The 23,955-nt window shown below is 51.3% G+C and overlaps 1 protein-coding gene across 3 annotated transcripts in view; it reads left to right on the top strand.

Moving 5' to 3' along the window:
* The window catches only part of LOC147097739 (PDZ domain-containing protein GIPC1-like), a 101,202-nt gene that overhangs the window by 1,401 nt on the left and 75,846 nt on the right, over window positions 1-23,955 (top strand). The window contains exons 1-3 of one of the 3 annotated variants that reach the window (XM_085971787.1): window positions 3,559-3,856; window positions 14,168-14,353; window positions 19,568-19,748. In XM_085971787.1, coding sequence (XP_085827913.1) covers window positions 3,620-3,856; window positions 14,168-14,353; window positions 19,568-19,748 — 604 coding nt within the window. In that variant the 5' untranslated portion in view covers window positions 3,559-3,619. Of the gene's footprint in view, window positions 1-3,558; window positions 3,857-14,167; window positions 14,354-19,567; window positions 19,749-23,955 lie in introns of those variants that run through there. The other 2 variants (XM_085971788.1, XM_085971791.1) reach the window with 2 other exon arrangements.

The following is a 23,955-nucleotide window of genomic DNA, read 5'->3' as shown; positions in this document are numbered from 1 at the left end:
AAAAAAAGATTTTTTTTAACGAAAAAAGTTTTTTAAAAATTCTTTCTTGGAATCCAAGCACGAGCTGCAAAAGGAAATGGCCGTCAGTATAAAAGTAGGCGAATGTCCAGCGCAGATCTAGTGTGAATGTCCTGGTGAAACTTCAACTATATCCCTGTATCCCTCAAGTCTTCCCCTCCCCCCCCCCCCCCCTACTGTGTAATGAACAGGACAGGGGCCACAGACTCAGCATAAGCAATAGAACAGCGGGGCGCAAGTTGGATGAAATGTTTTTGAAACGGAGGGTTAAGTATTGGAATGCTTCACCAGAAGTGGAGATTGAGCAGAAATGGAGCTGCATCGAAGTTGTTTCAAGGCCCGTTTCTCCCTGTGACATTGAGGGCTGAAAAAGATCGAGGAAAAGGAACTGGGGAGAGGCTATGAGGAATGCCACATAAAGGCAACTACCTTTGAGAGAAGCATGCAGCACAGGAGGCCATTCGGCCCATCGTGCTTGTGCCGGCTCTTTGAAAGCTCTCCAATTGGTCCCACTCCCCCCTGCTCTTTCCCCAAACTCCTGCACTTTTTCCTTTTCAGGTATTTATCCAATTCCCTATTGAAAGGTTACCATTGAATCTGCTTCCACCGCCCTTTTCAGAGATTTCAAGGACGCTATCCATTACAGGATTGTAGCACTGACGCACACTGTTCTTCTCTTGGCCGCACTCCTTGGTGTAAATTGGCCGACACCCAGGGAAGCAACAGCATTGCATACCCACGATGCACCGTCTAGTTGAGCCTGGTCTGTTCATGCAAAGTAAACACAGGGAACTGGTTTTGTACTTGCATTACATAGAATTTACAGCACAGAATCAGGCCATTCAGCCCAACCCTTCTATACCGGTGTTTGTGCTCCACACGAGCCTCCTCCCACCCTACTTCATCACCATAACCTTCTATTCCTTTCTCCCTCACGTGTTTATCTAGCCTCCCCTTAAATGCTATTCACCTCAACCACTCCCTGTGGTAGCGAGTTCCACATTCTCACCACTCTGTGGGTAAAGAAGTTTCTCCTGAATTCCCTATTGGATTTATTAGTGACTCTTATATTTGTGACCCCTAGTTTTGGATGACACAGTGGTGGAGCCCAGCAGTACTGCTCACCCCGCCTGACAAATATTTAAAAGCAGCAGCCCTCCAGACAGGAACAACTTAAGTCATTTAATTTTTAAAAGCACTTTTAGAAATAATGAAAACGACCGGTGGTGTTGCAATAAACTCCTGATGACTCACAGAAGCACTGAGTTAGCATAAGGAAGCGGTGGGATGGTGAGCGAGAATACAACCTGCTTCATCACGGTGATAATGTAGCACCTGGTCAGCTGTAAAATAAAAACCCTTGAACAGAAAGTAATGGCTGAGCTCACGGTATAAATAATACACGATGGCGGGTCAGGAAGAAGAAAGTCGGATGTCTGGGCATACTCAACCTCCCAGTACTTTCACCTGAAGGATTGTGTATAATGGAATCTGCAGGGACGTGGCAATGACGCACTCACATGTTGGGCGTGCAGCTTTCATTAGTTACAATGGATCAGCTCCAGCACCTCTGGTAATGACCCTGCCTTTTACTTCAAAATAGAAAGAACTTGCATTTATATAGCGCATTTCACGACCACCGGACGTCCCAAAGTGCTTTACAGCCAATTAAGTACTTTTTTTTTTAAGTGTAGTCACTGTTGTAATGTAAGAAACGCAGCAGCCAATTTGTGCACAGCAAGCTCCCACAAACAGCAATGTGATACTGACCCAGATAATCTGTTTTTTTAATGATAATTGAGGGATAAATATTGGCCCCAGGACACTGGGGAGAACTCCCCTGCTCTTCTTCGAAATAGTGACATGGGATCTTATACATCTACCTGAGAGAGCAGACGGGGCCTCGGTTTAACGACTCATCCGAAAGACGGCACCTCCAACAGTGCGGCGCTCCCTCAGTACTGCCCCTCCGACAGTGCAGCGCACCCTCAGTACTGACCCTCCAACAGTGCTGTGCTCCCTCAGTACTGACCCTCCGACAGTGTGGCACTTCCTCGGTACTGCCCCTCCAACAGTGCAGAGCTCCAACAGTGCAGAGCTCCCTCAGTACTGCCCATCCCACAGTGCAACTCTCCCAGAGTACTGCCCCTCCGACAGTGCGGCGCTCCCTCAGTCCTGACCCTCCGACAGTGCGGCGCTCCCTCAGTCCTGACCCTCCAACAGTACAGCGCTCCCTCAGTACTGCCTCTCCAACAGTGCGGCGCTCCCTCAGTACTGCCGTACGACAGTGCGGTGCTCCCTCAGTACTGCCCCTCCGACAGTGCGGCGCTCCCTTAGTACTGACCCTCCGACAGTGCGGCACTTCCTCAGTACTGCCCCTCCGACAGTGCAGCGCTATCTCAGTACTGCACTGGGAGTGTCAGCCTAGATTTTGTGCTCAAGTCTCTGGAGTGAGACTTGAACCCACAACCTTCTGACTCAGAGGCGAGGGTGCTGCCCACTGAGCCACAACCGACATAACGTGCCATTATGATGCAACAGTGTCATCAATAGAAATTAGAAAAGTTTAACAAAAGGGCCCCCTTTCTAAAGGGGCATGGACAATAAACTTTCCCAATTATAAGACCAAAGGGAACTTGTCAAATGAAGGCAGAAATGTTGTTGCTGGTGTCGATGGTGCACTCCAGTCCCCCCTGCGGTGAGAGGCTTCAAGCGTACCAGCGGACACCCCGCGCTCCCTCGCCAGGGACACCCGGGCACAGACACAGCCGCGGGAGAGAGGCAGGCCGCCTGCCGCCTGGACCTGTGGATGGTCACTTTGGCCAGGCCCAGGAGCAGTCCCACGTGGAGGCGGATTCAGCGACGTGTCTGTCGTGTGTACGGTCTGGACACACCTGCCTTTGATCTTAAAAGTAAACTCAGATCTGACAATAAGGTTTGGTGGGGCTTGATGTTAAAAGGTGTAACATTTTTTTAAGGATGTTTCCAGGCCTTGGAGAGGGTGCAGAGATTTACTGGAATAGTACCAAGGATTTGGGAGGGGGCGGATTTCAATTATGGGGAGAGACTGGAGAAGCTGGAGTTGTTCTCCTGAGATTTTTGTGCTGAAGTGTCTGGAGTGGGATTCGAACCCACAACCTTCTGACTCAGAGGCGAGAGAGCGTCACCCAGCCACAGGCTCTAATCATATATTCAAAGATGATTTGCATCTCTCCTTTCGATTGGTCGAAGCAGTTCATTAATAATGATTCGCACGTTCAAATGGCTGCATTAATATTCATAATATTTGCATAGGCGGTTTCGATTGGTTACGAGAGCCTTGTTTACGATTGGCAGACCTGCTCATTAATTCTGAAGCAGGCCCTTGATGCTGGTTCCCGATTGGCCGTCAATTACGCCCGCCCCCTGGCTGGCGGCGCCGTCAATCAGTCCCCCTGCCGATAGTCCGGTTCTTGATTGGCTGGCGGCGCCGTCAATCACGCCCCCTGCCGATATACCGCTTCCTGATTGGCTGGCGGCGCTGTCAGTCAGGCCTGCGGGCGCTGGTCTCGCCTCCCGCGGGCTGTTGCTCTGAGTGGAGGCCAGGGCCGCGGATCGAGCGATGCCGCTGGGCCGCTGGAAGAAGGCCGCGCCGCTGGTGGAGGACGATGAGGCGGAGAGCGGCGGGCCGGGGCCGGGGACCGAGTCGGCCGCCTCCCCCCCGCCGCCGCTCCGGCCGCGCCTGGCCTTCCACACCCAGCTGGCGCACGGCAGCGCCACCGGCCGCGTGGAGGGATTCGTCAACGTCAGGGAGCTGTACGGCCGGGTGGCCGAGGCGTTCAGCCTGGAGCCGGCGGAGGTCAGAGCGGGGGAGGGGCTCACAGGGGGCGGGGCTCACTGTGGGGGGAGGGGCTCACGGGGGGAGGGGCTCACTGAGGGGGGAGGGGCTCATGGGGGAGGGGCTGACTGAGTGGGAGGGGCTAGGGCAGGGCTCACTGGGGGGAGGGGCTCACTGGTGGGGAGGGGCTGACAGGGCGAGGGGGAGGGTCTCTGGGGGCGGGGCTTTGAGGGGGCGGGGCTCACTGGGGGGAGGGGCTCACTGGGGGGGAGAGGCTCTGAGGGGGTGGGGCTCACTGGGGGGAGGGGCTCACTGGGGCGAGGGCTCCCTGAAGGTGTGGGCTTTCTGGAGGGGCAGGGCTGACTGAGGGGGGCTACCCTGGGAGGGGCATCAATTGGTCCAGGCAGCGGGCGGTCGAGGGGGTCGTCCAGCCAGATTGCCTGCCTCTCTTCCGCGGCCATGTTCGTGCCCGGGTGGCCCTGGAGATGGCGCACGCGGTGTCCGCCGGCACGCTTGAGTATTTCCGCGACCGGTGGGCGCCGCGGGGACTGGAGTGCATCATCAACCCGGACAATGCGATTTTGATTTGATTTGTTTAAGTTTTATTTGAACTTCTGTTATTATTTACAGTCAATTTGTTTAAGCACCAACCAAAAAGAGTACCCTGGGAGGGGAGGGGCAAGGGTGGCACCCGGGGGGGGGGGCGTGGCATTGGTGGTCGACTGGAGAGGGGCACTCTGGGGAGTGTCGAGGGTGGTCCCCGGAGGATATGCTGATGGGGTGAGATGAAGAGGGGTGGGGGTGGCTCCTGTTGGCACGGACCAGTTAGGCCGAATGCTGTACATTCTGTGTAAGTTTAAAGTCGATGAGTGGGACTGCGCTGTTGTCTTGATGACGTGTGTACTGCAACTGCAGCATCTTAACTAACTATTTAAAAAACAAGTTTCTATTGAGAAACCTCGGTGAAGGGGTGTAAGATACACATAGTGCCGGATCGAGCCAATGTTGAGGCAGATAGATCGACCAGGTGAGTAGGGAACTTGTGAGTTGTGGCGCAGAGGTTGGGTTTTAAAATTGTAGGAAGACTGAGGGTGCTGAGGAGTTCCTCACACTAAAGTCCTGGTGAAAGAAGGAGTTACTCCAGGATGAGTCTCTATTTCAACACTGTGAGGGAAAGGGAAGAGTTTCTGAGACAGCATATTTGGAGCTCAGATAAAAACAAAAGAAGTAGGAGCAGAAATAGGAGCAAAAGTGGTCCATACAGCCCCTCGAGCCTGCTCCGCCGTTCAATAAGATCATGGCTGATCTTCTACCTCAACCCCACCTTGCCGCACTATCCCCAGATCCCTTGAGTCCCTCAGTGTCCAAAAATCTATCGATCTCTGCCTTGAATATACTCAATGACTGAGTCTCCACAGCCCTCGGGGGTAGAGAATTCCAAAGATTCACCACCCTCTGAGTGAAGAAATTACTCCTCATCTCAGTCCTAAATGGCCGACCCCTTATTCTGACACTGTGACCCCCTAGTTCTAGCCTCTCCAGCCAGGGGGAAACAGCCTCTCAGCATCTACCCTGTAAGGAGAAAGGTTTATCCGGTGGAGCGATGTCACAGCAGCATTAACGAGAATGGGAAGGTTGCTATTTGGGGGCATTAGGCATTGCTGTGGAATTCAGCCGCAAACCGAGCCAGCCAAGCCAACATTTTTGAAGGGGACATTCATCCTGGAATGTTGGCAAGAATATCCCTGGCCTGCAAAAAACTACATGTACAAGCAGACACGCTCACTCTTCACGACATATCTAACACAACTTCTGAAAGTGTGAGGGAAGATGAAAAAATGCTTCTGTCCTTCCGGAATCCGCGTGAATGAATTGGTGTCGTAGAATGGAGAATGCGTCTTGCCAACGCTCTGGCGATGTGTGAACGAGTTGCAAATCACATGCCACAGGTGCAAGTGAGCGGTGTTGATCTTTTATGCACGAGTGAGGGAGCAAATCTCCAGATTTAACTGTCCCCAGAGAGCAGGAGGATGAACAACAGCCTCTCCGAAAGAACATTGCACCAACCCGGGGTGAAAACCTGCTGAGCCAGGCTTCCAGTAGATCCAGTGCTGATTTGAAGCATGTGGGTTTTTGTCTGTCTGGACACACAGCTATAATCTACACAATGCAAATACTGTAGATTCATTATTAAAAATAGTCTTCGCTGGATCTGGCAGATTGCTGCAGCATAGCAACCGCTACGAAAAACAATAATAAGAATAAAACCGGACGGACCACCTGGCATCGACCTCGGCACCGGCTACGGACACGACAGTGGCACACCCAGCCCAGTCCACCCTGCAAAGTCCTCTCACCAACAGCTGGGGACTTGTGCCACAATTGGGAGAGCTGTCCCGTAGACGAGTCAAGCAATAGTCACACTCGCAGAATCATACCTTTCAGCCAATGTCCCAGATTCCTCCATCACCATCCCTGGGTATGTCCTGCCCCACCGGCAGGACAGACCCACCAGAGGTGGCGGCACCGTGGTATACAGTCGGGAGGGAGTAGCCCTGGGAGTCCTCAACATTGGCTCTGGACCCCATGAATTCTCATGGCTTCAGGTCAAGCACGGGCAAGGAAACCTGCTGATTACCATCTCGCCCTCCCTCAGCTGATGAATCAGTACTCCTCCATGTTGAACACCACTTGGAAGAAGCACTGAGGGTACCCTGGGTGGGGGACTTCAATGTCCATCACCAAAAGTGGCTCGGTAGCACCACTGCTGACCGAGCTGGCTGAATCCTGAAGGGACAGGTGGTGAGAGAACCAACATGAAGGAAAAACCTACTTGACCTCGTCCTCACCAATCCAGCTGTCGCAGATGCATCTGTCCATGACATTGATAGTGATCACTGCGCAGTCCTTGTGGAGACAAAGTCCTGTCTTCACACTGAGGACACCCTCCATTGTGTTGTGTGGCACTACCACCGTGCTAAATGGGATAGATTCAGAACAGATCTAGCAGCTCACAACTGGACGTCCATGAGGCGCTGTGGGCCATCAGCACCAGCAGAATTGTATTCCACCACAATCTGCAACCTCATGGTCTGGCATATCCCTCCCTCGACCGTTACCATCAAGCCAGGGGACCAACCCTGGTTTCATAAGGAGTACAGAAGAGCATGCCAGGAGCAGCACCAGGTGTACCTAAAAATGAGGTGCCAACCTGGGGAAGCTACAACATAGGACTACATGCATGCTAAACAGCAGAAGCAGCATGCTATACACAGGGCTAAACGATCCCGCAATCAACGGATCAGATCAAAGGTCAAAGATCTGCCGTTGTGCCACATCCAGTCGTGAATGGTGGTGGACAATTAAACAACTAACGGGAGGAGGAGGCTCCATGAATATCCCCATCCTCCATGATGGTGGAGCCCAGCATGTGAGTGCAAAAGACAAGGCTGAAGCGTTTGCAACCATCTTCAGCCAGAAGTGCCAAGTGGATGATCCATATTGGCCTCCTCCTGAGGTCCCCACCATCACAGAAGCCAGTCTTCAGCCAATTCGATTCACTCCATGTGGTATCAAAATACGGCTGAGCGCATTGGATACAGCAAAGACTATGGGCCCCGACAACATCCCGGCTGAAGACTTGTGCTCCAGAACTAGCCGCACCTCTAGCCAAGTTGTTCCAGTACAGCTACAACACTGGCATCTATCCGACAATGTGGAAAACTGCCCAGGTATGTCCTGTCCACAAAAGCAGGACAAATCCAACCCAGCCAATTACTGCCCCATAAGTCTACACTCAATCATCAGCAAAGTGATGGAAGGTGTCATCGACAGTGCTATCAAACGGCACTTACTCACCAATAACCTGCTCACTGATGCCCAGTTTGGGTTCCGCCAAGACCACTCGGCTCCAGACTACATTACAGCCTTGGTCCAAACATGGACAAAGGAGCTGAATTCCAGAGGTGAGGTGAGAGTGACTGCCCTTGACATCAAGGCAGCATTTGACCGAGTGTGGCATCAAGGAGCCATAGTAAAACTGAAGTCAATGGGAATCAGGGGGAAAATGCTCCACTGGCTGGAGTCATACCTAGCACAAAGGAAGATGGTTGTGGTGATTGAAGGTCAATCATCACAGCCCCAGGACATCGCTGCAGGAGTTCCTCAGGGCAGTGTCCTAGGCCCAACCATCTTCAGCAAATGACCTTCCCTCCATCATAAGGTCAGAAGTGGAGATGTTCGCCGATGACTGCACAGTGTTCAGTTCTATTCGTAACTCCTCAGATAATGAAGCAGTCCATGCCCGCATGCAGCAAGACTTGGACGACGTTGAGGCTTGGGCTGATAAGTGGCAGGTAACATTCGCGCCACACAAGTGCCAGGCAACGACTATCTCCAAAAAGCAAGAGTCTAACCACTGCCCCTTGACATTCAACGGCATTACCATCGCCGAATCCCCCACCATCAACATCCTGGGGGTCACCATTGACCAGAAACTTAACTGGACCAGCCACATAAATACTGTGGTAACAAGAGCAGGCCAGAGGCTGGGTATTCTGTGGCGACTGTCTCACCTCTTCACTCCCTAAAGCCTTTCCACCATCTACAAGGCACAAGTCAGGAGTGTGATGGAATACTCTCCACTTGCCTGGATGAGTGCAGCTCCAATAACACTCAAGAAGCTCGACACCATCCAGGACAAAGCAGCCCGCTGGATTGGCACCCCATCCACCATTCACTCCCTCCACCACCGGCGTACCGTGGCTGCAGTGTGTACCATCTACAGGATACACTGCAGCAACTCGCCAAGGCTTCTTCGGCAGCACCTCCCAAACCCGCGACCTCTTCCACCTAGAAGGACAAAGGCAGCAGGCGCATGGGAACACCATCACCTCCAAGTTCCCCTCCAAGTCACACACCATCCTAACTTGGAAATATATCGGCCGATCCTTCATCGTCACTGGGTCAAAATCCTGGAACTCCCTCCCTAACAGCACTGTGGGAGCACCTTCACCACACGGACTGCAGCGGTTCAAGAAGGCGGCTCACCACCACCTTCTCAAGGGCAACTAGGGATGGGCAATAAATGCTGGTCTTGCCAGCGACGCCCACATCCCGGAACGAATTTTAAAAAAAATGTAGTGCTCTATCTTATCTTTACAACAACTTGCATTTATATGTGGACTTTAACATAGTAAAACATCCCAAGGCGCTTCACTGGAGCGTTATTAAACAAAATTTGACACCGAGCCACATTAGGACAGCTTGATCAAAGAGAGAGGTTTTAAGGAGCATCTTAAAGGAGGAGAGCGAGTTGGAGAGGCAGAGAGAGGTTTAGGGAGGGAATTCTGGAGCTTGGGGCCCAGGCAGCTGAAGGCACGGCCGCCAATGGTGGAGCGATTAAAATCGGGGGATGTGCAGGAGGCCAGAATTGGAGGAGCGCAGAGACCGCGGAGCGTTGTAGGGGGAATGTTGTGCTCTGTTTATTATCTAGCTATGAAATGTTATTACGGAGAAGTCGGAAGATGACCAGGATTCAGCAGTTTACTGTAGGTCTGACCTGACTTACTGATGAATTTTTCCACAGGGACTTGCTTCCATTGCGTATCTTGCTTGTAGTGGCCTTTGACTGTTTTTGCAAGTTGATTTCTGTTTGCAGGGTGAGAGAGCGCAGTGTGTTTATTCAGTGGGGCAGTTCGCTGCGTATTGTGGTGCGCAGCTGTTGTACTGTGGCACTACGTGTCTTTCAGGGAAGCAGCATCGGAGTTTTCATTCCTAAGGGACAGGTGGAAAGAAACGCACAAACAGCAATGAATTGCAGTGGAGTCGGTCCCCAGATTAGAGACCATTGAACAGAGCAATTGCTAGTGTCCTTGGTCTGCCCTGGAGTCGCGAATCTTGGCAACAATAGTGGTGGGGCTGCTGCAATGGGCTCGGAACTGCTGGACTAGGGAGGGGGAAATGGTGTGGGTGTCACATCAGTGATCCCATGCTGAATCTGAGTTTGGGTGGGCATTGAATGAGGGCAGGTTGCATAAATGTGTCTTCTATCCCTTGAGCCTAGAAAGTTGAGGGGTGTTCTAATTGAGGTGTTTAAAATGATAAACGGATTTGTTAGAGTAAATGGAGAGAAACGATTTCCTCTGGTGGGGGGAGTCCAGAAACATAGAAGATAGGAGCAGGAGTAGGCCATTCGGCCCCTCGAGCCTGCTCCGCCATTCAATGAGATCATGGCTGATCATCCAAATTCAGTACCCTGTCCCTGCCTTCTCCCCATATCCCTTGATCCCTTTAGCCTTAAGAAATATATCTAACTCCTTCTTGAATATATTTAATGAATTGGCCTCAACTGCCTTCTGTGGTAGAGAATTCCACAGGTTCACCACTCTCTGGGTGAAGAAATTCCTCCTCATCTCTGTCCTAAATGGCTTACCCCTTATCCTTAGACTGTGACCCCTGGTTCTGGACTCCCCGGCCATTGGGAACATCCTCCCTGCATCTAGTCTGTCTAGTCCTGTTAGAATTTTATAAGTTTCAATGAGATCCCCTCTCATTCTTCTAAACTCCAGCGAGTATAAGCCCAATCGACCCAATCTCTCCTCATACGTCATTCCTGCCATCCCAGGTATCAGCCTGGTGAATCTTCGTTGCACTCCCTCCATGGCAAGAACATCCTTCCTCAGATAAGGCGACCAAAACTGCACACAATACTCAAGATGTGGTCTCACCAAGGCCCTGTACAACTGCAGCAAGACATCCTTGTTCCTGTACTCGAACCCTCTCTCTACGAAGGCCAACATACCATTTGCCTTCTTAACCACCTGCAGCACCTGCATGCTTACCTTCAGCGACTGGTGCACAAGGACACCCAGGTCTCGTTGCACTTCCCCTTCTCCCAATCTATTGCCGTTCAGATAATAATCTGCCTTCCTGTTTTTGCCACCAAAGTGGATAACCTCGCATTTATCCACATTATACTGCATCTGCCATGCATCTGCCCAATCACCCAACCTGTCCAAATTATCCTGGAGTTTCTCGGTATCCTCCTCACAGCATACACGCCCACCCAGCTTTGTGTCGTCTGCAAACAAGAGGGAATAACCTTAAAATTAGAGCTAGGCCGTTCAGGGGTGATGTCAGGAAGCACTTCTTCACACACAGGGCAGTGGAAATCTGGAACTCTCTCCGATAAAGATGCTGATGCTAGGGGTCAATTGAAAACGTCAAGACTGAGATTGATAGGTTTTTACTACAAAGGATATCAAGGGACATGGAACCGCGGCGGGTAGACGAAGTTACGATACAGATCAGCCATGATCTCGTTGAATGGCGGAACAGGCTCGAGGGGCTGAATGGGCCTCCTCCTGTTCCTAATCTTGTCCTGGAGGTATACTGCTGGCAGGTTGAGCTTTACACACGGTCTCCTTGGGCAAGTACCTGAGGTCGCCCGGTGCTCTAGAACCACTTCCAGAAATACCTTCAGGAGGAGAGGGGAAAATGCTGAGGGAGAGGAACTAAAGGAATAACTCCCGGTTAGCACCATCTGTAAGAGAGAACTTTCATTTATATAGCGCCTTTCATGTCAGGCATCTCGAAGCACTTCACAGCTGGTGAATTACTAGTCACTTGTTATGTAGAAAAGCATGCCGGGTGATTTCTTGGTGCCCTATTATTTTTGGGTGGAAACAAAACAAAGTTGGAAATAAAACCTGTCGGAGGAAAGATTTGCGCGACGCGGGTAAATTGGGAGTGTTCTGCCACCGAATAAACCCTGGCAAGTTTTATTTTAGGGCACGCTCTCGTAAAGTCAGCCTTTATTTCGGGGGGACGACTTTATTTCTTTTGAGGAGGGAGAGTTGGTTTCCAGGGGCGACTCGCACCAGCGATGTGGATCTGTTACTGGGGGCGGGGGCTATTCTGTGACACTGGCACTCCGATCAGCAGAATTTTAGCAGTTAGCGTTTCCAGGAACTGCGTGTAAAAATTGTCTTGAGGCCTTTTGGAAATAGAAATCCAGCCCCACCTACTGCAGTCGCGTGCGTGTTTTACAGGAAGCCGGATGAAGGTGGGTCAAGAACCGTGTGTTTTTCATGCTCCATCCCAGAGGATCAGGATCAGACATTTTAAGCTGTTTTCATCACTTAATTTGGATTCCAGAAGCTCATTGTGGACGAAACCACTTCCATCTCCGCTGCTGCTAAACTTGTTTTGTTCTAGTGTGGCAGCTGGCTCTTAGTTCAAAGCCGGCCGGCCCCCAGAATTAATAGGAAAGGTTCCCAATACATAGGAGCAGGAGGAGGCCATTCAGCCCCTCGAGCCTGTTCCGCCATTCAATCAGATCATGGCTGATCTGTATCTTAACTCTGTTTACCCTTAAAACCCTTGCCTAACAGAAATCTATCGATCTCAGTTTTGACATTTTCAATTGACCCCCCCCAGCCTCAACAGCTTTTGAATGTTCCAGATTTCCACTAACCCTTTGTGTGAAGAAGTGCTTCCTGACATCACCCCTGAACGGCCTAGCTCTTAATTTAAGGTTCTCCCCCTGCCAAATATGCTGGAATCCAAATGAAAAGAACAGCATAAAAGCAGCCTTATAATCCCTGCAAGCATTGGCAATGTATTGAAACAAATTAATGTTGTTTGATCGCCTCAAACCGCAAAGTCGACAGTGAGTTGCACAGTTCGTGTCTCCCACATTCAGATGGCCGGCTGATGGTGACCTCGGGTCTCGTGCTGTGGCTGTACGTTTGGCTCGGTTTGCCCACTCTTGAATTTAAGCGCATCATCTCGGCTGAACTTCGGTGCAGTACGGAGAGGGTGCTGCACCATCTTTCGGATGAGGCGTTAAACCAAAGCCCCGTCTGCTCTCTCGGGTGGATGTAAAAGATCCCATTTCACCAATCGAAGAGCATGGGGAGTTCTCCCTGTGTCCCGGTCAATGTATCCCTCCGCCAATTCCGGCACAACAGTTGGCTGTGCACAAAATTGGACGTGACATCTGCCTACGCTACAGTGGATACACTTCAAAAAAGAATTCATTGGTGGTGAAAGGCTTTGGGCGATCCCGATTATATTAAAGCGACCTATAATGACGCACTCTTTGCCTATCAACCCAGGGTTAATCTCAGTCTGGTGTTGCAGGTTGACGTGGGAGTTTTATCCTATCACTTTGCACTAAAGTTACTTTTGAAGTTTAATTTTTCAATATGAAGAGGGGTAGGGGGATTCTGGAGTGCCAGATGAAATTAGTTGTTTATTAAAAGCCTGTAGTAAAAATGAGCTAGTTAGTTCAAGTATTCTTTAAGATTATGAAAGAGTTTGATAGGATAGATGTTGTAATAGAGCCACCTGGTGGACCACTGATGTATATAATAATAAAGCCATATGCAGTACAGTTCTTACCAGAAGCCATGTTGTGTATACAGGAAACTTTGTTATATCCGGCACCGACAGATCGGCAACAGCTCGGTCCCATCAAAACTGCCAGACATACAAAGTTAATGTTGAAGCATACGGAGGTTTTCATCTCCGTATCTGACAACAAACACTGTTGCTTAGCAACAGCTTGTAAACAGCCGGCCCGTACCTTGGAAGCGGCTCTGTAGCTTAGCAACAGCTTCAGAGAGACTTTCCAGAGCCCGACTGTTGAAAACAAAGCCACGAGAAGAAAAAAAACCTAACAAAACGGCTCCTAATTTCTGCCGGTAGATCGAGGTTTCCGGACATACAACCTCCGGATAAACCAAAGTTTCCTGTATATGCTGTGTCCCAAGATATCACAGATGTAGAGAAGATGTTACTACCTGGGTGGAGACTAAAACTATGGTCATCAATATAAGATAGTCTCCAAGAAATCCAATAGGGAATTCTGGAGAAACTTCTTTACCCAGAGAGTGGTGAGAATGTGGAACGCGCTGCCACAGGGAGTGGTTGAGGCGAATAGTATAGATGGTATTTAAGGGGAAGCTCGATAAACACATGAGGGAGAAAGGAATAGAAGGATATGCTGATGGGGTGAGATGAAGAGGGGCGGGAGGAGGCTGGTGTGGAGCATAAACACCGCACGGACCAGTGGGGCCGAATGGCCTGTTTCTATGCTTGCGATTCTGTGCAGTACAATCTAACCCAAAACCTCCAACTTGATGCAACCCCGGTATAGGAGGAGTCCTTCCCTGGCCTGTAGTGCCTAATATTAATTTCCTTTTTTTTGATGAATGTTTTTCCCCCAGCTGTGGAGATGTGTGAGAGTAGAGTTGACAATATCTTGCACAAGCATTTGTTCGATGTGAAGCAGCCTAACCCTGCCTGTGTTCCCGTGTTACTCTGCAGATCATGTTCTGCACTCTGAACACCCACAAAGTGGACATGGACAAACTGCTGGGCGGGCAGATCGGCCTCGAAGATTTCATCTTTGCTCACATCAAAGGGCAGAAGAAAGAAGTGGAGATCTACAAGTCGGAAGATGCTTTGGGGCTGACCATCACTGACAATGGCGCAGGCTACGCATTTATAAAGGTAGGTCTTGGAGGGAGGGAGCGGCGTCTTTGAGTGAAGTAGTGGGGTTAGTACACTGTCCTCTCGTCTCTTAAGGTCTCGCATTGGAACCCAGCCCAGAGCGATCAAAGGAGCTGTGTGTGTGAAACTCATCGACTATGAGTTGTGTGTGAGATGATTTTGGACATTTGGCTGCGAGTGTTTAGTGTAAAAGTGCCCATTGTACAGCATTAATTGAGGTGGATAACTAGGTTACGCTCGCAGTAAGTCGGGGACATGCTCTTTTATAAGTACAGGACTGTTGTACTGTGTAATACACAATTTTATTCTGCCTTTTATTTTAACATCACCTCCGACAGTGTGGCACACCCTCTGTACTGCCCCTCCGACTGTGCAGCACTCCCTCAGTACTGCCCCTCTGACAGTGCTGCACTCCCTCAGTACTGACCCTCCGACAGTGCGGCGCTCCCTCAGTACTGACCCTCCGACAGTGCGGCGTTCCCTCAGTACTGCCCCTCTGACAGTGCGGCGCCCTCAGTACTGCCCCTCCGACAGTGCGGCGCTCCCTCAGCACTGCCCCTCTGACAGTGCGGCGCCCTCAGTACTGCCCCTCCGACAGTGCGGCGCTCCCTCAGCACTGCCCCTCCGACAGTACGACGCTCCCTCAGCACTGCCCCTCCGACAGTGCGGCGCTCCCTCAGCACTGCCCCTCCGACAGTACGACGCTCCCTCAGCACTGCCCCTCCGACAGTACGACGCTCCCCCAGCACTGCCCCTCCGACAGTGCGGCGCTCCCTCAGCACTGCCCCTCCGACAGTGCGGCGCTCCCTCAGTACTGCCCCTCCGACAGTGCGGCGCTCCCTCAGTACTGCCCCTCCGACAGTGCGGCGCTCCCTCAGTACTGCCCCTCCGACAGTGCGGTGCTCCCTCAGCACTGCGCTGGGAGTGTCAGCCTGGATTCTGCGCTCAAGTCTCTAGAGTATGACTTGAACCCACAACCTTCTGACTCGGAGAGTGGCACCAGTAGTGAATGCCCCAGCTCTAATACCCATAATCGGGATCCACCCAGAGTTAGAGGGAGCAGTCAAGCTGGTTTCGCAGGCCCAACGGGTGCTTCTGGGAGAAGGTTCGGAAAGGCGAAACCAACCATCTTTTAGACTTTACAAATAAAAGTAAGAGAGATAGCTGTAACTGTTCTACCTGTCCTGGGGAGCTGTTAAATGTCTGAATAGGAGTCACCATCCCCCATCCCAGCCCAAGAAAAGCCAAGGGAAGGTTTCCTCCTTCTAATTCAGTCACAATTGAGAGGACGCAGATTTAAGATAATTGGCAACAATGCCAGAGGGGAGATGAGGAGAATTTTTGTTTTACGCAGCGAGTTGTTGTTGTAGAATGCGCTGCCTGAAAGGGCGGTGGAAGCAGATTCAATAGTAACTTTCAAAAGGGAATTGGATAAATATTTGAAAAGGAGAAATTTGCAGGGCTCTGGGGAAAGAGCAGGGGGAGTGGGACTAATTGGAGAGCTCTTTCGAAGAGCCGGCACAGACACGATGGGCCGAATGGCCTCCTTCTGTGCTGTGTCATTCTGTGATACTCCACCCTAACTCAGTACAATGACACAAGCGCTGCTAGTCTCCTACTGTTGCACTGAGGGAGGAGTCAAGCCGCCTAATTCAAACAAAAAATGTACCGTGTGATTTGTTCGTTTATGTGTGTGGCTCTTTCGCCGGTTTTGAATTCGGCTGGCAGATACACAAATCCATGGACCCCGCTAACCGTGAGTGAGCTGTTCAGCTGCTTCAGTGTGGTTTCGGAGGAGCTGTGTAGAGACGCGGTCAAGCTAGTTAGCTCCTGCGGGAGGAAAGAATAATCGCCCTTTTAAAAGTGAATAGAATATGTAGTCTTGGTCCTTGAGGCCTGTAGTGGATTCTGAGTCTCTGTTGCTTCTCAGAAGGTGCAAGGAGAATCTTGGGGAGGCACAGGGTAGGTCCAGCAGCTTCAGAATGGTTTCCTGCTCGTTATCTTAGGCTATATGGGGGCTAAGGTTCACCTATGAGTGTTGTCTAAGTTATGGCATCCAAGATATATTTACAGTACAGGAAACTTTCGATTTACCGGCACCTAAATAACCGGAAATCTCGGTTAACCGGCAAAATTCAGGAGTAGGTTCAGGTAAGTTTTATTACTTGCCTTCCTCCATCTGTTGCTGTGCAAGGGTGTGGCTTCAGCTGTTGCTAAGCTACAGAGACGCTTGCAACTTGTGGCCATTGTTCTGAAGCTGTTGGGTTTGTTGCTTTATACGGAGCTCTCAGCTCTCCCTATCTTTTACTATAGCGTTCGGTTATCCGGAATTTTTGATGAACCGGCGCCACGTCGGTCCCGTCCGTGCTGGATTAAAAAAAAGTTTCCTGTAAATAGGAGGGACAGTCAGATTTACTTCTCCTAAACCTCAGCCATTGTTGCTCTGAATGTAGAAACTGGAGTATTCCATTCAGCCCCTCGAGCTTGTCCCGTCATTCAGTTAGATCGTAGCTGATCTGTACCTCAACTGCATTTACCCGCCTTTGCGCCATGATTCTTGGCGCCATGATTCTTGACACCCTTAACCGGCCGGGAGGCTATTCGACTGCACAACACATCCGCGACAATCTTAGGAACAGGAGGAGGCCATTCAGCCCCTCGAGCCTGTTCCGCCATTCGGTTAGACCATGGCTGATCTGTGTCTTAACTCCATTTACCTGCCTTTGCTCCACTTCCCTTGATAACCTTACCCAACCAAAATAAAACGATCGCCCTCGCCCTTGAGAATTTCCATTGACCCTCAGCATCCAGAGCCTGTTGGGCAGTGAGTTTGAAGCTGCCTCTAACAGTCCGTCCCAACACGCTGTTCTAACTCCCTGCATCCGCTCGCTATTAAAACGGGGACTCTTCGCACTGCCTCCACGCTAATTCATTCTTCCTCTGCGCCTCAAAACCTTCCTCAGTCCACTTCCACATACAATCCCATCGCCTTACCACAACTTGATGTATCTCGTAATCTCGCCTACCACGATGACGTCCAGCACTGTGAGCCTCTTTGTTGTGCCAGAGCAGCACAGGAGTGACTATCCCTGATTCATATACTTGGTTTCTGTCTGTGGAACGGCTGAGATAATGCAGCTCATGGTATGGAGGATTGAAAGAGCAAATAGCCAGGGTTGGAAATAACTGGGCTCGGGAGTTGATCACCCAAGTATGGTTATTTGATGAAGTGCTTTCTAAGCTTTGATTGGGTGATGGGAAGGGGGAGTATTTTTTCTGCTGGGAGTTAAACATAAGTAATAGATTTTTTAGGGGGGTGGGGAAAAGGAGGGAGACACCAGTTGAGCTTCCTGGGAATACCGGTGGGAATGACTGCGGGGGGAGACGTGTACGAGTGGAGTTGGACAGGGTGGGACAAATCTCTGCTGTTTCAGGCTGGTTGTAAATTATGTGGCGGTACTGCACTCTGCCACTCGATGGAGCTACTGTATGTCAAACGGGGTTATTACAAGAGGTGGGATTGCTGCCACCATCAGGGTTGGACCTGCAGGACACCCATACTTCACCATAGTGTTAGAGGTTGCGAGACCTGTACCCACCAGTACTGCACCCCAGTGTTATACAGCGACAGACCTGTACCCCAGTGTTATACAGCGACAGTCCTGTACCCACCAGTACAGTACCCCAGTGTTCTACAGTGACAGACCTGTACCCACCTGTACTGTACCCCAGTGTTATACAGTGACAGACCTGTACCCACCTGTACTGTACCCCAGTGTTATACAGTGACAGACCTGTACCCACCTGTACTGTACCCCAGTGTTATACAGTGACAGACCTGTACCCACCTGTACTGTACCCCAGTGTTATACAGTGACAGACCAATACCCACCAGTACTGTACCCCAGTGTTATACAGTGACAGACCTGTACCCACCAGTACTATACCCCAGTGTTATACAGTGACAGACCTGTGCCCACCAGTACTGTACCCCAGTGTTATACAGTGACAGACCTGTGCCCACCAGTACTGTACCCCAGTGTTATACAGTGACAGACCTGTACCCACCAGTACTGTACCCCAGTGTTATACAGTGACAGACCTGTGCCCACCAGCACTGTACCCCAGTGTTATACAGTGACAGACCTGTGCCCACCAGTACTGTACCCCAGTGTTATACAGTGACAGACCTGTGCCCACCAGTACTGTACCCCAGTGTTATACAGTGACAGACCTGTACCCACCAGTACTGTACCCCAGTGTTATACAGTGACAGACCTGTGCCCACCAGCACTGTACCCCAGTGTTATACAGTGACAGACCTGTACCCACCAGCACTGTACCCCAGTGTTATACAGTGACAGACCTGTGCCCACCAGTACTGTACCCCAGTGTTATACAGTGACAGACCTGTACCCACCAGTGCTGTACCCCAGTGTTATACAGTGACAGACCTGTACCCACCAGTGCTGTACCCCAGTGTTATACAGTGACAGACCTGTACCCACCAGTACTGTACCCCAGTGTTATACAGTGACAGACCTGTACCCACCAGTACTGTACCCCAGTGTTATACAGTGACAGACCTGTACCCACCAGTACTGTACCCCAGTGTTATACAGTGACAGACCTGTACCCACCAGTACTGTACCCCAGTGTTATACAGTGACAGACCTGTGCCCACCAGTACTGTACCCCAGTGTTATACAGTGACAGACCTGTACCCACCAGTACTGTACCCCAGTGTTATACAGCGACAGACCTGTACCCACCAGTACTGTACCCCAGTGTTATACAGCGACAGACCTGTACCCACCAGTACTATACCCCAGTGTTATACAGTGACAGACCTGTACCCACCAGTACTATACCCCAGTGTTATACAGTGACAGACCTGTACCCACCAGTACTATACCCCAGTGTTATACAGTGACAGACCTGTACCCACCAGTACTGTACCCCAGTGTTATACAGTGACAGACCTGTACCCACCAGTACTGTACCCCAGTGTTATACAGTGACAGACCTGTACCCACCAGTACTGTACCCCAGTGTTATACAGTGACAGACCTGTACCCACCAGTACTGTACCCCAGTGTTATACAGTGACAGACCTGTACCCACCAGTACTGTACCCCAGTGTTATACAGTGACAGACCTGTACCCACCAGTACTGTACCCCACCCCGCCTAAATACTGTGATTTAATCGCCAGAGAATCAAAGAAGGGAGCCTGATTGACCGAATGCAGGTGGTCAACGTTGGGGATCTGATTGAGGCGATCAATGGCCAGAGTGTCATCGGCTGCCGTCACTTCGAGGTCGCCAAGCTGCTGAAAGGTTTGGTGAAGGGACAGCTGTTCACGCTGCGCCTCGTGGAGCCCCTGAAGGCTTTCGGTGAGTGAGTGAGTGATCCGCTTGTGTAGTTAGACTGGTACTGGGTTGGTGGTTTACCTCTCCCTATTAAATCCAGAAACCTCCTTTCTGAACTGACTGATCTCTAAGGCCTCCTCTCTCTCTCTAAGATTGTCTTGTTATAATCCTGAGCCACATGAGGTTCAATCCGATCAAAACATAAGAATCTTTAGCCACAGAAAAGGGCTGTTTGGCCCAACAAGCCATTGCTTTTCCATACATCAACCCCAATCTAAACACTTTCTCATCAAATCCCTTCCTCTCTTTAGAAACATATCTATTTATCTTGAACCCAATTACACTGTCCACTTCAACACCTTTTCATGGTAATTAATTCCACAGCTCCATCACGCTTTGTGCGAAACCATCCTGACTTCTTTTCATCGTCCTAACCTCTGAGGTTTTCCTCCAGCCCCAAGACCCTCCGAGATCTCTGCGCTCCTCCAATTCTGGCCTCGTGCGCATCCATCGCTCCAACATTGGCGGCCGTGCCTTCATCTGCCTCGGCCCTAAGCTCTGGAATTCCCTCCCTAAACCCCTCTCTCCTCCTTTCTGATGTTCCTTAAAACCGACCTCTTTGACCGAGCTTTTGGTCGCCTTTCCTAATATCTCCTTATGTTGCTCGGTGTCATATTTTGCCTGATAATCGCCCCTGTGAAACGCCCTGGGACGTTTTACTTCGTTAAAGGCGCTATATAAATACAGGTGGTTATTGGTGTGGGGAACACTCTGCAAGTAATGGCACATTCCTGGGGGCCCTCTCTGTACGGTACACTGAGCTACGCACTCAAAAATAAACATGACTATCATTGCAGAAAATATTTAAGTATGTAATTAATGCAACAAGCGCTTAAAAATGCAGAAATACGACAACCTCGGTGATGTCGCCCTCGGATCCGGGCACCCCAATTGCAAAAGCTATGTTGGTCAGTACCATGGGGATAACCAGAGATTTCAACAGACAGAAAACTCCTGACAGTGGACACAGCAGTTTGCTCCCTGCTCCGATGCTGTCCGAAAGCTGCAAATGTTTTAGCTATCAAACTCTCAGCGAGGAGAGTGTCCCCTGGAGAAGTGTTAATGCCGTCTCATCTGTGAGATTAATAGTTACTTTGCTAGGTTGCCATTTTTTTTGTAAGTCGAATGCTGAATGATGCCGGTCGCCGGAGATTAATAATTTAACAAAATTCAGGCCAAGGCGAGGCAGTGACACCCACTTATGAGCGGCCTGCTGGTGGCGCTGTCCAGGGAGAGTATAAATATGCAGGCACGGGCCCAGCTTACGCAGGACATTCTTAACAGGAACTAGTGAAGGACACAACTAGACCTCCATGTTGTAAAATAGTTGACTAAAGCTTTGTTTAACGCTTAGACCAAGTGCCGAGTAGTTTTCTTGCGTCACTGACTCCATCCGGCGTCCGCGCACACACTTCTCCCTCCCACACTCACTCCATCTGGTGTCCGCGCACAGACTCCTCCCTCCCACACTCACTCCATCCGGAGTCCGCGCACAGACCACTCTCTCCATCCGGAGTCCGTGCACACACTCTTTCCTCCCGCACACACTCCTCCCTCCCACACTCACTCCATCCGGAGTCCGCGCACACACTCCTCCCTCCCACACTCACTCCATCCGGAGTCCACACACAGACTCCTCCCTCCCACACTCACTCCATCCGGAGTCCGCGCACAGACTCCTCCCTCCCACACTCACTCCATCCGGAGTCCGCGCACACACTTCTCCCTCCCACACTCACTCCATCTGGTGTCCGCGCACACACTCCTCCCTCCCACACTCACTCCATCCGGAGTCCGCGCACACACTCCTCCCTCCCACACTCACTCCATCCGGAGTCCACACACAGACTCCTCCCTCCCACACTCACTCCATCCGGAGTCCGCGCACAGACTCCTCCCTCCCACACTCACTCCATCCGGAGTCCGCGCACACACTCCTCCCTCCCACACTCACTCCATCCGGAGTCCGCGCACACACTCCTCCCTCCCACACTCACTCCATCCGGAGTCCGCGCACAGACTCCTCCCTCCGACACTCACTCCATCCGGAGTCCGCGCACAGACTCCTCCCTCCGACACTCACTCCATCCGGAGTCCGCGCACAGACTCCTCCCTCCCACACTCCATCCAGAGTCCGCGCACAGACTCCTCCCTCTGACACTCACTCCATCCGGAGTCCGCGCACAGACTCCTCCCTCCGACACTCACTCCATCCGGAGTCCGCGCACAGACTCCTCCCTCCCACACTCACTCCATCCGGAGTCCGCGCACAGACTCCTCCCTCCCACACTCACTCCATCCGGCGTCCGCGCACGGACTCCTCCCTCCCACACTCACTCCATCCGGAGTCCGCGCACAGACTCCTCCCTCCCACACTCTCTCCATCCGGAGTCCGCGCACAGACTCCTCCCTCCCACACTCACTCCATCCGGAGTCCACGCACAGACTCCTCCCTCCCACACTCACTCCATCCGGAGTCCACGCACAGACTCCTCCCTCCCACACTCACTCCATCCGGAGTCCGCGCACAGACTCCTCCCTCCCACACTCACTCCATCCGGAGTCCACGCACGGACTCCTCCCTCCCACACTCACTCCATCCGGAGTCCGCGCATGGACTCCTCCCTCCGACACTCACTCCATCCGGAGTCCGCGCACAGACTCCTCCCTCCGACACTCACTCCATCCGGAGTCCGCGCACAGACTCCTCCCTCCCACACTCACTCCATCCGGAGTCCGCGCACAGACTCCTCCCTCCCACACTCACTCCATCCGGAGTCCGCGCACGGACTCCTCCCTCCCACACTCTCCATCCGGAATTTGCAAATTCCTGTGTATTTGGTTTTTGAAAATGCTCACATTATTTCTAAAGGCAATACTGTGCAGCATTACTATAGATTGACCAGCAGGTGGGAGTGCAGCACAAGTAGAGGAGACTGCGGCCCTCTGAAAAGCTCTTCTATCATTTAGCAAAAGTAACTGAGTTAAGTTTTTAATGGTTTATAATCAGGCTTTTAAGATTTCCCTCGTTTCAACAGCAACAATTTGTGTTTATATAGCGCCTTTAACATTGTAAAATGTCCCAAGGCTCTTCACAGGAACGATTATCAAACAAAATTTGACACCGAGCCACATAAGGAGATTATTAGGACAGGTGACCAAAAGCTCGGTCAAAGAGGCTGGTTTTAAAGAGCGTGTTAAAGGAGGAGAGAGGTTTAGGGAGTGAATTCTAATGCTTCGGACCCAGGCAGCTGAAGGCACGGCCGCCAATGGTGGAGTGATTGAAATCGGGGATGCGCAAGAGGTCAGAATTGGAGGAGGGCAGAGATCTGGGAGAGACTCTGAAACGTGGTGAGGCCACGCACCGAAGTATCACTGTATGGTGTGACAAACTGGAGAGGCTGAGCCCTGCCCCTCTGATCTGTCTGCACTCTTGAAGTCCCTAATGATAGCTGAGCTGAGTGCCGTTGTCCCATTTGCCGCTCCCCATACGGCATGTCTCTGGTCCCGGCCAAGCCGTGTGAGAGCAGGCTGTTTGACTGCGGCAGGCGTCCTGCCCGACCGCGATCCCGCCCTCGCCCGAGGCGCACCATTCAGCGAGGACCACCGCATACCAATTGGGGTGGGAGATGCTGGATTCCGCTCGCCACCCAACAACTGATGGCCGGTAGTGGCTTGTTCCGTTGTTCCAGCTCGTGTGTCTGAACGCAGCCTAGAAAGGAGAGGGGGAGGGTCATCAGTTTGGATGACCCGATGTCAGAACCTCTGCTCTCGCCAGCGACTCAGTTTGGCAAACTTCATATTTAATTGAAGCCAAAAGAGAAAGAACTTGCATTTTCTCCAGCGCCTTTCACAACCGTTAGGGATGTCCCAAAGCACTTTACAGCCAATGAAGTGCGTTATTGAAGTTAGTCACTGTTGTGATGTAGGGAAAATTGTGATTGAATCCACTCAAACCAGTCGGCTGACCTCTGCCTAACACTGTGGCAATGGAGCTACACTTAGTCTTGGGCTGGAGAGCGAACGTCGGTCCAGTGTGAGTGTGTTATTGCAACTGGTATTGTGTCCTGATATCTCCTTCCGTGGCTCGGTGTCAAACTCTGTCTGATAATCGCTCCTGTGAAGCGTGTTGGGACGTTTTACTACGTTAAAGGCACTGTATAAACACAAG

Source organism: Somniosus microcephalus, chromosome 31 (assembly GCF_052327205.1).
Source record: "Somniosus microcephalus isolate GS21.2 chromosome 31, FLI_Smic_1.0, whole genome shotgun sequence".
Taxonomy (NCBI): Eukaryota; Metazoa; Chordata; class Chondrichthyes; order Squaliformes; family Somniosidae; genus Somniosus; species Somniosus microcephalus.
Note: the sequence above shows the minus strand (reverse complement) of the source record. Positions and strands in the feature narration are given on the sequence as shown.